Below are 12,812 nucleotides of genomic sequence, written 5' to 3' on the forward strand. Positions count from 1 at the left end.
AAAAGTTAATGGGAATGTTAGTCATCACAGTAAAAAGCTGAGTAATGGCAACTGATTCTGTGCCCCCAAAGCCCTTTAGCTGTAATCTGAGAGGTGAGGAGTCAGGGTGTGCTACTAAAAGCATCCATACAGAGTCTTAAATCCTGTGGTCAGTTGTCCCAAAAGAAGTTGTGATGTCTGAGATTCTATGGTGATGATGATGATTTCTAAGTAAGCCCTGCTCTTGGGCTTGAAGATTTCATTCTGTCTTGAATATATTCCTATGCCCTTAGATGAACTCTAGGATACAATTAATGTTAAAATTACTTTTTGATCATTTCCTTTTATTCATTTTTAGGAAATATTGAAAATCTAGGGAAAGCAGTATCTTGTCTGTATTTTCTGAGGGCTAACTTTCCATATATTTCTAGGCTGAGAGAGAGAATCTGTTAACACAGTGGCAAATAGAGTACACATTTTAGTTCTAAATTCTACATGAAATCAGTTTCTGCAATGGTGAATATGACCATATGCTCTAAAATCTTACTCTTTAAGGTACCAGACTTAAAGGGATATCACTTTGTTTTTTGAGATCAACTAAAGTTGGGTCCTATATTTTGGTACTAGATTTTCTTCTTGCTCTGAATTCTCAACTGTTTACCAAGTAAGTTTAAACGGTCTATATTCTAGTTAGCATGACTAGACACACAAAACCGTGGAAAGCTCTCCCTGCAGGGCACTGGCTGGTACACACGATGGAGGAGGGAGGTCGCATCGTCAATGCTGTCTACTGTGAGGCCATGTCTTGGACAGATCCTTAGGTGGCACGTGCTTGTTGATTATCTGAAAGCAGGAGCAGAACATGATGGGATGCGAGAGGGCATCTAGTTCAGTCCATCCTGCTTACCAGAGAGATGAGGAGATGGAGAGTCAGGGACGCTGGGCGACTTGTCAAGTCCCACAGCTGATTGGGGTCAGAGGCTGAAGCAGAACTCACCTCTCCCATCTCACCCATTCGAGGCTGTTCCATTCAGTCAGCTGAATTCTGCAAAGTTTTAAAAGCTGTGCCGTAGGTCATGGGATACCTAGCGAATACCGCTCAGGCTGGTACTGGCCAAGGTGATTTTTTATAATCTGATTTGCCTTTCATTGGTGTTACCTTGATATAAGAATTCAGCATAAGCCTCTCTGTGGTCATCTCTTCTGTGTGTAAATCTTTGCCACCTTGACTATTAGCATAAAAAGGATGGAATGACTTCTGACTATAGGAAATAAATCACCCCAACTTTTGACAGCAGAGTTAGAAAAAAAAAGATTAATTGGTTTTATTTAGTGGCTTATTGTTTATTGTGATAGCTATTAAAAATAGATAACCAGAGGCTAATAAATGTTAATGGTCCTTCACTATTAGAAAAATCAATTGTCAGTGGATATAGCATATATTAATATATTATTTTGTTTATAATCTTCAATACATTTAAAAAATTCACCCCTGAGAGAATGATTTCTTGAGGACCCCTTTAAGGTTAATGGTTACAACAAAGAATAAATTTGGCAAAAGGATATTTTCATCTACATATGATTTTAATGGCTTCAAAGCTTTATTTCATGATTGTAATAGAATGCATGTGCAATTTGTCAAGTTTGATAAAGTCCTTACCAAGGACTCTTATATATTTCTTTGAAACTTGTTTGAGAGCAGTTAGATAGATTTCTAAATGTAAGTAATTAAAATTGTATAGTATTGAGTTATTGACCAATCCCAGACTATTAATCAAGCTAAAAAATTCTACAATCAGTGCTCAGTGTGCTGAAGCCTGGTAAAATAATCGTATTTGTGTTCAGTGAGGCAAGTAGCCACAATTAAGCACTTCACTTGACAAATGAGAGGGTACACTTTATTTTGCACGTAATTGAATTGTTGTACATGCTCGGTCACCATTGTTTCCTAGCCCTTCATTTTGGTTTCTGGTCATTGGAGCTTATGCATTTGCTAAAGGTAGAGCAATTAAGTCTGCTTTTGTCATTGGCTTTCTAAACGCAGCCAGAAATGTCTGAGCCACAAACCAAGGCTTCCTGAGCTCTGTTGATATCGCTCATGACAGATTATTAATTTTCTCAAGAAAAATTTTGATAAACAAATTAGAGCCCTGTCAAGGAATGATATGAAATAGCCTCGAATAGGGAAAACTCCCCAGGTTTTATATCACTCACCAGATTCTGCTTAAGTAAGCAGAAGAACTTCTGTAGAGAGGACAGAATTTTAATTTATTTTATGAAAACCAAAAATTGATTTCCTTCTCATGAGCTGAAAAGAATGCGCTCTGATAATCTTGCTAATTATCAGGTATTTGTCACAACTTCCTTCCATTTGCTTTTGCATCCCAGTACTCCTCCTGCAAACATAGTGACATCCTGTCATTTCTGTGCTGCTATAAATCATTGCTTGCTACCAGATTAAACTGGGGAGCCGAAGTTCACGAAAAAAGACCCAGTGGATAAATATGAGTTTAGGTTGGGGTGGGGAGAGAGTAAGTAGAAGTCAGGATTTCTTTTACAAAGAAACAAATCTGTGTGCACGCCTGTGTTGGTCTGTGCACTATCAGACAACCCCAAGTTGGGGATGTGCTGCAGACAGACCCCAGGACAGTCTAGTATCTATTGAAACACACATGCAGCTTGCTGACTTGCCTGCATCTTTACCTGGGACTTAGAATAAGGTCCAGTCACCCTAGAGTGACCTTGGCATCAAGAGCTTATTTCCTTGGAGGACAGTTTATCCTCACTTTTCTGAACTGACAAAGATCATAACATCTGCTTTCCCTGAGAGGATTATTGTAAAGATTAAACTAGATAATTGATGTTAAAGCCCTTTGAAAAGTTAAAGGGCCACAGAATTACGAGAGACAATTACATATCTTCTCTTGTACTATTCTGCTTCATCAAGCCTGTACTCTCAACGCTCCAGTATTTGCCCGGGGGTGGCTCAAAACAAGAAATAGGAGTTCTTGAAATGGTATGGCTAATACCGGAAAGGAATATTCTTTGGGGAATATGAACAGGTCTCATCAGCTCTGTTAAGTTTGTTCGTGTGGCAACACGTATAGTAATGAGAACCTAGCAGCCCCAGCGCTATGCTTTGTTCCAGAAACTGAGAGAACGTCACCAAAACGTTTTGGCCCTTGCCTCATGATGCTGACGTCTACTGACTGACATGGAACGTAATGACCAGGCAGTGTCTTCGTTTGTTTCAGACCATACCAATGCGGCCACTGCTCCCAGTCCTTTTCCCAGCCTTCAGAACTGAGGAACCACGTGGTCACTCACTCCAGTGACCGGCCTTTCAAATGTGGCTACTGTGGTCGTGCCTTTGCCGGGGCCACCACGCTCAACAACCACATCCGAACCCACACTGGAGAAAAGCCCTTCAAGTAAGTAGCGGCTCGCACTGTACCCCTTCTTTCTCTGAGCCTTTCCCGAGAGCCGGTAGACAAGGTGGCCCCAGCACTGCCTGGCTCAGCCCGCTGGTGGAGAAAGCTGTTTAGAAAGTCAGCGTCCAGGCTGCAGAAGGGCCCCGCTTGTTTAGTGGTCGATGCTGGGAAAATGAAGTCAGGAAATGTATACACTGATCCTGGGTTGAGCTGTGCAACCTTGGACGTGAGACGTTCTTCGTGGTCTGTTTTCTCACCAGTAAAATCAGGAAGTAGGAGTAAGTAATTAAGATTCTTTCTGGTTTCTGCGGGTCTGTGCTCCTAGAATTTGAGCTAGGAGGCATGCAGAATGCCTTCTCTGGCCATCAGCAAGCAAGTTCCCTGACCATCAGCAAGGTGGCCACAGTCGAGGACAGCTGAATGAATCGTCTCTTGGGAAATGTGAACCCTTTAGGATTCTGATGAACGATTTCCTCCTCTTTTATATTTGTTAAGGGGGGGGGTTGAATCTATTATAGCAGCCAATTGGTAGCTTTTCAGCGTGCCCTTCGGATCTCAGACTTATCATGTTAATGAAAAAAAGAAAAACCAAACCAAACATAGGGCATGTCTGAGTCCTTGAGGATTCAGGGAATGTGGAAAGAGAACGGAATTCCAAGGGCTTTGGCAAGGTAAGGGCACCTGAGCGAGAGACTATGTTTTCTAGATATAGCACAGTCATGAAAACGGTGGACATCTGAATCCTGCAAGATGGTCTGTTCATTCACTCGCTCACTCATTCATTCATTCATGTATATATGTGTTCATTCATTCAGCAAATATTTATTGAACATCTTCTTTTGTACTAGGCACCCTGCTAGACACAAGAGATATAAAGGTGAATGAAACTCAGCCCCCTAGTCTTTGAAGACCTCATAGTTTATGGGGAAGCCCAATTAATAAGCAAGTATTACCACATAGGGTGAAGGGTGCAAAAGTGAAAAACAATAAGGCATGTATGTACAGTGTTTCGGGGTAGCATGGAAGTGGAGTAATCAATGCTATCTGGAGAAGATGATGTTTAAGATGTGTTTTGAAAGATGAGTAGGAGTTTTCCAGACATACAAAGGAAAGGAGGCTTTCTGGTAGCCCATGTGGGACATGGAAAGGCTTGGGAGGGTGAGCCAGCTTGTGTGAGTGGTTGGTCATCTCAGAGCAGATTTTACTATCTGTGTGATAGACTCTTTTTTGTTCAACCCTCTTATATCTCTCTTTCTTCATTTGCCATAATGACTTTCCTTGATTAAGGAGGAACAAGAAAAGGGCATGGACAACAGCCTATTTACCTTCTGTAGGACAAGATCAAGCAAGAAAGGAAATGATTCAGGCAGTAGGAGATGAATCCCCTTTCTTGGTCTCAGCCAAGGAGTCTTCCCAGAGTCTCATTACCCATGCTTTTCCCTCTGGACCTGCTGGCGTAGCATGCAGTTGCCATGGTGCTCGGCCTGAGGCTGGGCTCAGCTTGGGGTGGCAGAGTCCTGCTGGTCTGGGTCCTGCCTGCCTCGGTGTCTGCCAGGCGAGGGAGAGGCTCACAAAAGGCTGTCGTCTTTACCCACCTCCCCCATGAATTAGTTACCTTTATTCATTATTCTTAACTGTTTTCCATTGTGGTTTAATTTATGATATTAACTAATAATGAAAAGTTTTAATTTTTGTCTGTGTACACAGGTGGGGCTTATTTACTGCATAAAGGCATCTGGCTGAGGGCACTGTATGGGGTCTAAAAATCCAGCCTGCACTACGCCAACCAAGCTGTGCCCTCTGGGGCTGCCATAGCCCCAAGGGGCCCTTTTTCTAAATCCACCCTTAAGGGCCGGGTAGGTTAGCACAGTCCTCGAGTTCCCTATGGCAGGTGTCTGTGTCTGCACAGTGAGCTTTGTCATTTCCCCCAGGCCCTTGGGGGTTCACAGATTCTGGTTTCACCACTGTTCTAGATGTAGAAGATGGCAATGGCACATTCCCTGTGCCTTTGAGCAAGAGAGCTCTTCAAAATCAGAGATGCAGGAGGACTGACAATCCTCCTGGCCCCTTATATTAGAGAGGGTAGCCAGATGGATACAGTGCCAGGAATCAGATTGATTTTTATCTTGTTGCTGTGTAAATAGATTTTAGTAATTAATTGAAGAGGTTTCAGGGTCAGAATGGGAAATAGATTTCTATTAATGTTAAGGTGTTACTTAAGTATAACCTCGTTGACTCCAGTCAGTTTTTTTTCTTTAACATCCTGTTTTTGTCCTGTTTCCAATAGAGGTGCCATTTTAACTAAATTTTAATTCATCAGATTAATATTTGAAGGGCTTTGGTACTTGTATGTTTTTCCTTTCTCAAAGTATTTTTGGGGACCATAACCTAATTTCATCTGGAAAAACAAAAAAGGAAACACCAGAGTTGGTTGGATTGGATTCACTGCGCCTGTTTTAGTTCCTCCTGCTTCTTCTCATATTAAGATAGCCATATGCTGTAGGGTTTGTTTTTTTAATTTATCAAATGTTAAACATATTGCCAGGGGAGAACTGAGTGTACGCTTATTTTATAAGTGCAAGATTTAAACGTCTTCTAGGAAATGGAAAGCTAAATCCTTCAGTGTATACAACCAGATCATTCAGGATTGAACTACCCCAAGGGAATTTTGGGAATCTTCCAACCATAGCTCATGGATATCCATCCCATGGACATTTGTAAATATTATGAGGATATCCTTTTACAAGCCTATAAAACAAACATTCAAAAAAAGTTTGTTGCAGATTAGTCAATAAAAATGGATTTTGCCACAATGGTTAATTTTACTACTTCAACTAATGGGTATTGGCTGAAACAATGTTGCAAAGAAAGAAAAGAATCTTGTAAAGATACACAACCCATGCCCCAACTGGCTCAGTCCCCACATTGTCCTACCCACCCAGGGCCTGGGATGCCTTCGCAAGATTCTTAGGGCCCAGGCCACAACAGGGGAAAGCCTTTTCTAGCTTCTAAAATCTTCTGCTGAAAAGTGATTTTTCAAGACAGATCAAGATTATTGCTATACAAGGAAGCCTGGAGAAGATTTGGCAGTAAGAGATGAGAGTTTCACTCCAGGCTTTGTCTCACAATCTGGTTGGCTGAAATGCCACTGAAAGACTCCATCCCCCATACTCTAGGTAGATCATGGGTTTGTCAGCAGCTAACCTAGGCTGTGGATGCAGAATTTATAAAGTGAAGGAGATCATAGGAAAAGCACATATGAAAGGATCATATTGAAGTTTGTACTTTCCGTTTGTACTGTGAGACTGGAAGTTGTGGAGAACAAGGAACAAAATCAAGACATCATTTCATCTCACAGCAAATGCCAAGCACTTTATCGAAAAGAGGAAAGAAGGAAGGAGGGAAGGAAGGAAGTTGTCAGTCTCAAACTTACTCTTTACAGTGAGAACCCCTCCTCCTTCTCTGTTACTAAACATAATCTCTCAAGATCTCAGAGAGGCCGCTCTGCCCGGGGTCCATGTGAGCTGCTTGATGCCTGGGCCCTGCGCCTGGGAAGACCAGGACTTTCCATAGGAGAGTTTCTTTTCTCCCTCTTCATTAGAAGCAGGGGAAATACCACTAAGTTTTTGCCTTAAGTGAAGACAGTTTGGCTTAGTATAAAAAATAATCAAAGGATATTCCAAAGAGCATCTGATATTTTAACAAGATCTAGGCAAAATCAAAGCAAACCAAAAAAACACATCAGTAAAATGCATTAAGCACATCATACGTACGAAGCAATTTGGTTTAATTCAGGAAATATTTGGTGACAGGCTATAGAGGACCAGAAAGAAAACTTCCTGTAGGTTTTCTGTGAACAGAACTTGACATCATTTTGCACATCTGTCAGTTTCAGATGACAATTGTTAAGCTCCCTCTGTACCTATAAGCCAGTCAACTATCACATTAAGTAAAGAATGATCTCAAATCTAAAAGGAACTCAAGTCTAATTAAGGTGCCCACACTGGCAGAAAGTTGGGGAATTTCTCTTTGCTGCGGTATTTGGATGGCTTTCCACTTCACTGTTCCTGCAATGTTTCCTTAAAGGCTGTGACGTCAGCACTGAGAGGAAGACCCTGGGTGCCAGAGCAGTTTTAGTCTCCTGGATCATTACCCGCATCTTTCTTTCTTTCTTTCTTATTCTGCTAAACCACATGAAATCCAGGCTTGGAGGTGCCCATGGCCAGTCACTTGGCTGGGGTTGTAGTTCAGGGTTAATTCAGTGCCAACACAGCTGAAGTCCAACTCTGACCTGCCAGAACCTAAGTATTTGCATTGAGTCTGTCCTTCTGATGTGTTCCATTAAGCCATGTAAATGATTTGTGAAGGGATTTTTGTTCTAAAATTAAAGATGATGAACATAAAACTGAGGCTCTCCCCTTATTTAAAAATATTTTTATGTCAAGTTCTCTTTACATCCTTAATTATACAAATTACATTCTTATAATTACCAACACACATAGGTGTTATTTCTAGTAGCCCACTTTCCTCAAGAAGGGGAAATTCCTAGGAACAGGATCCAAGTTAAGGTAATTTTCTACACATCTGCATGTGTTTTTACTCACAGTTGGTGAGCAGATGGCCCTAGAGATGATTTTTCAGTGATGATCTCAGGAGAGCCCTATAGACTTAGTACATTTCCTGACTATGACAACACATGGTTCCATGAGTGTAAATATCTGTGAGGCAGTTAGGCAAACACAGGAGAAAAATGTTAACTCCCCTCTTACTGTCTCTGCCCAATCTGGGTGTTTAATATTACATATAGACATACACATTTGCCTTATACGAAGCACTACACTTCCCACTTCTGAATTCTTTATATTCTGATACGCAAGATCAAAGGTGCAAAAACATGACCTAGGTAACTAGTCATAACTTATAATTTTTGAAACTATTCTGCTGTCTTTGAAATTGATTCTAGAGCTTCAAAATTTTAGAAAAGGAATATAATAATTTGAAAGTTTGTCAAGCAGTGAAAGGTAGTATATTTTGACACACTAATCTAGGAACTAATCAGTTTTCTAGTAAACAATCAGCAATTCACTAGCATGTCATCAGCACTTCAGGAGCTCTGGAGAGGGGATGAGCTGCCCATGGATGTTAATGAATACACCAAAAATCATTAGCTGATCAATAGTTCTGAGTTATTTTCATTGAGCTGATAGGTCTGATACATTAAAGCTGACATTATACATTTGTCAAGATCACAGTGCAGTTTTTAACAGTGGAACAGGCTGCTAAAAATATCCCCTGAAAGACAATGAGAGAAACACAACTGCCTCATGCTGACACATTCAGCTGGTGCAGGAGCCCTGAAAAATCCAAGCGTGATAGTCAAGCTCCAGCCTCCCAACGGTAAAACATATGCAAGACTCCCTAGTTGGGATAGATGTGTTTTATTTTTATAGGTAATTATTTCCCTGGCAAGGCACTTTGTATAATTTACTCAAAAGGAAAAAGACAAGGCTGCCTACCGGGTGGTGGGGCACGTGGCATCTGATTGGGCGTGTGCGGATTTTCTTCTGATGGCTTTACCACCGCCCTACTAGTGCAGGGACCTGAGGCCGAAGGTTGCACTATTTAAAAGAAGAACAACTGTCTGCAGCTCTCCTGAATATCTTTTCCTTTTAAGGTTTCAGGAGAGGACATTAGGGGGAGCGCTGAGGTGGTTGCTGTGCCCTGATGGGTACTTGGCCAGTGCTCCAGGCGGCCCAGACAAGTGGAATAGTGACAGGGAAGCCACTGTCCGTGCCCAGCCTGCTGCAGCAATGTGCGTGTGTGCGTGTGTGTGTGTTTTGAAGGTTGTGTAGCCATCAAGCTAGTCGGTGTGTGTTACAGGGAAGATGGCTTAGGCCCAGGGTCTCTAGGTTAGCTTTTTTTTTTTAAGTTAAGGAGAGGAGGAGATATTCCTGAAGTGCGATGCCCGTTTTCTCCTTATCAGACACACCAACCCTTAATTACGGCCCACGTGTACATTCTTATTGCTGTACCTTGTAGAGGTGAATTTGAAGCACACAAAACATTGGTTGATTTCGGGTTTTTCTGAGTCCCCTATCCCAGTGCAAACATTTTTTAACCCTAACTTTGTTGGAGCTGTGATACTCTAGCTTTTGCCCCAAAGCGGTCACCCACACCCACCCGCCACAGTCACTGAAAACGAATGCACTGCTTCTTCCAGTTTCCGAATTCAAAGACGATGGCTCTCTGGCTGCTGTGCTGAGGGGAGTAGAATTCCCGATTTTAAATTAGCAGCAGGTGAAATTCTATTTGTCATCAATTTCTCTTTGGGGTTACGGAGCAAAAAACTGCAGACAAGCTGCTGCTTTGATGGCTCACTCCTAAAAATCTCTTTTTGTTCTTCATCTATTTGAACTGACAGTGATCAGAGCTGCAGCAGGACAGGGCTCTCTGGAGAAATCACCTTCCCTCTGCCTATTGACAGATCCCTCTGTTCTGCGTCAGCCGGGCTTTGTCCCATCACAGGCATCCAGGCCTTGGAAGGAGCCACCAATTAAACCTCTTGAGCCGGTAAAATCTGAAGCCACTTTGGAGTGTCTGTTCTGATTAGGCAGGATGAGAGGAAGTCCATCAACCTGTAGGCCCCGCTCCCTGGTCTCAATTTTCTGTCTTGCCTCCACCAGGTGCGAGAGGTGTGAGAGGAGCTTCACGCAGGCCACCCAGCTGAGCCGACACCAGCGGATGCCCAATGAGTGCAAGCCAATAACCGAGAGCCCAGAATCAATCGAAGTGGATTAACTGATTGACTGGTTGGAATTAAACTTCAAGGAAAGTCATGATTAAATGTCACGGACACTTAAGCAAAACCAAAGATTTCCTCTGAGCAACTTTCAATCAGTCCCGGAAAACCAAAAGCAGTAATAAAATAAGTAAGATGTTAAGAGATATTGATCCTGGCGTGGAAGTCAGACCAGGAGAGAGATTATTTATTTATGACTAGGGATGAGACTCATTTCAGTGGACAACTCACCTGGGATGGCTCACATTTCCAGTCCCACCGTGTATTTGCTTTGTTTCTAAAAAGCTTTTTTAAACTGTTATTTAATACCAAAGGGGGGAATCAGATGGGTTCTTCTGCCCACAGTTGTGACTCAGAATGCACAGGGACTTGTTTCTCGTTGCACCTTTTTTAGTAGCATGATTCAAGGGGACCCATTGTACAGCCCTCTTCCTGCTGTTTCAGTTTGGCCTGGCCTGCCTCAGGCTGCCCAGCAGGGACCACAGATTCGGGAGCCAGAGCCTTCGCTGAGCCCAGGCCATCTTCAGCCCCACGGGGGCTCCATTTCTGTGTTTTCCACACTTACTATTTCTCATGCACTTTTCTCACGGCTCCTTCCGTCCAGCAGCCTGGTCTTGATGCAGAAGAGCCTGGAAGTGGAAGAAGATGGTTTAAAATTCAAAATTCAAGGGGGAAAAAAAAAATGGGGACTTACTGTGTCCTGTCAAGATTTCAAAAACATTTAAAATGTACGGAGCTTCATAATACAGTATATTGTTCTGAAGCAGCTAGTGAGAAAAGTTTGTTTTCAATAACATTTTAGCTTAAAAAAAAAAACAAACACGAAAATAAAGTTCTTCAGTATGAGGCTGAATATAAGGTATTAGACTTCCAGTAATTTTTTGTTGTGTCTATGAAAGTGTTGAATATGTGAGCAAAAACAGTGCCAAGCCCCACTGTCAAGACCATTCTAGGCACTTTCATCTTCCTTCCTCGTACCTCCAGGGGAAGCCTGGGAGGCCCTCCTGAGTGTGGGGCATTTCTGCAAAAATAGGTGAAAATAGCCCAGACAAGGAAACCTTGAGAGGAAGGGCCACGGAGAGGTTGTGGTTAGAAAAGACCGCCCTGAACAGCTAATTTTATCAAGAGGAGTTACCTTCTCATCCCCTCTGGCCCTTGATAATATTCTTCTTTCAACACCGATCCACTGAAAGAGAAAGGAGTATGTACACAGTTTCACTGATCTTTGATTGAGTGCCAGGAAAATGGGTGTCACTTCAGCTACCCTTTGGGCAATTCAGCAATGGTGCTCAATCAAATTGTGTCGCATTCCACACAATAATCCCACATCAGGAAGAACTGACGGCTCTTGCATATTAGCCGGTCACTCCCAGTAGCATCACGAAGACCGAGTCTACCTTGATGGCCGGTGTAAATCTGAACAGTTTAGAGCACTTACCAGCAGCCATCTCTTGTTTGTAGATTTCTTGGTCACCTGATAGCAGGACACAGCCCTTTAAGGAACTCCTTGTCTTTTTAGCCTTGCCATTGTCTTCTCTTAGCAAAAATGTGAGACACGTAACTGAACTGGCCGCTGAAAGGCAAGGATAGCTGTGGTTTGGTCTAATCTACCGTCATGTATTTTGTTCTCAGAAATCTTCCTCTTCTTTTCATTTCACTTCCTCATCCCTTAGCACCCATCTGCCACATTTAAAATGGAGTGAAACGGGGCCTCACTAACTGTGTTTGTAACTTATTTATATATGTCTCAAAATAATGTCTCACAGAGGAATCTGGCTAATTCTGACCTCCGTTGCCCAATCTGAAGTCGTTCGGATTTTCCCCCATTTCTTGCTGTCTCCTTGTCATGGAAGTAGTAAGCAATCTGTGCTGCTGTGTAACTGTTTCTGATGGAAAATATTTTCTTTGGTAGATTGGAATGTGTTGTGCTTTTATAGTTTCTTGCCCTAAGTGATAGAGACGTTTGACAAAAGTGTGAGCCATTGGGAAGGGTGGAAAGAATATGTAGCTGCAAAATTCTGCCCAAGAAGGGTGGAAAGCATATGTAGCTGCCCAAATCTGCACGAAAGTGACAGACTGGCTATACAGATGAGCAAGCTGCTGCATTTATTCAAGTTGAAACATTTGGTTGTACTTTTTCAAAATGATAAGGGACTCATCTGTATGTTTCTAATACTGTTTTCAGTGAGAAAAACCAGTTCTGCCTTTTGCCTCATTTCACAGTTTTACGCCGCGCATCCCACCCTGTGCTCGTGAGCTCCCACGCGAGTATGAGAAGCCTTCACTCCTCCCTTGATACCCTGCGTGGGCAGAGTCTCCAGAACAATGGTCTCTACCACTCTAGTGGCTTTGCCAACTGATCACAAAGTCCCACTTAATATGGCGGTAACCTCTATACTGAAAGATTCTTCTAGTCTTCTGCTCATTTAAGTCCCTTTTTCTCCTTTATTTGTAAGGGAAACTTTTAGCATGTCTTTTCTACCAAATTTGGTCTGAAAATATTTGCTACTGAACAAATAGAAAATTGGGGACATTCAAAATTTTCACATTGCTGAGCCATTGCTGACTTATAGCAGACCGGCCTTGGCCATCAGTCTACTGGT

At 42.4% G+C, this 12,812-nt stretch overlaps 1 protein-coding gene across 1 annotated transcript in view; it reads left to right on the forward strand.

The window, feature by feature from the left end:
- PRDM6 (PR/SET domain 6) overlaps positions 1 to 10,845 on the forward strand; it is a 97,724-nt gene extending 86,879 nt beyond the window's left edge. Inside the window, exons 6-7 of the mRNA XM_059919437.1 lie at positions 3,234 to 3,410; positions 10,094 to 10,845. Coding sequence (XP_059775420.1) covers positions 3,234 to 3,410; positions 10,094 to 10,208 — 292 coding nt within the window. The 3' untranslated portion in view covers positions 10,209 to 10,845. The remainder of the gene's footprint in view (positions 1 to 3,233; positions 3,411 to 10,093) is intronic.
- The last annotated feature ends 1,967 nt before the right edge of the window (positions 10,846 to 12,812 follow it).

Source organism: Balaenoptera ricei, chromosome 3 (genome assembly GCF_028023285.1).
Source record: "Balaenoptera ricei isolate mBalRic1 chromosome 3, mBalRic1.hap2, whole genome shotgun sequence".
Classification (NCBI taxonomy): domain Eukaryota; kingdom Metazoa; phylum Chordata; class Mammalia; order Artiodactyla; family Balaenopteridae; genus Balaenoptera; species Balaenoptera ricei.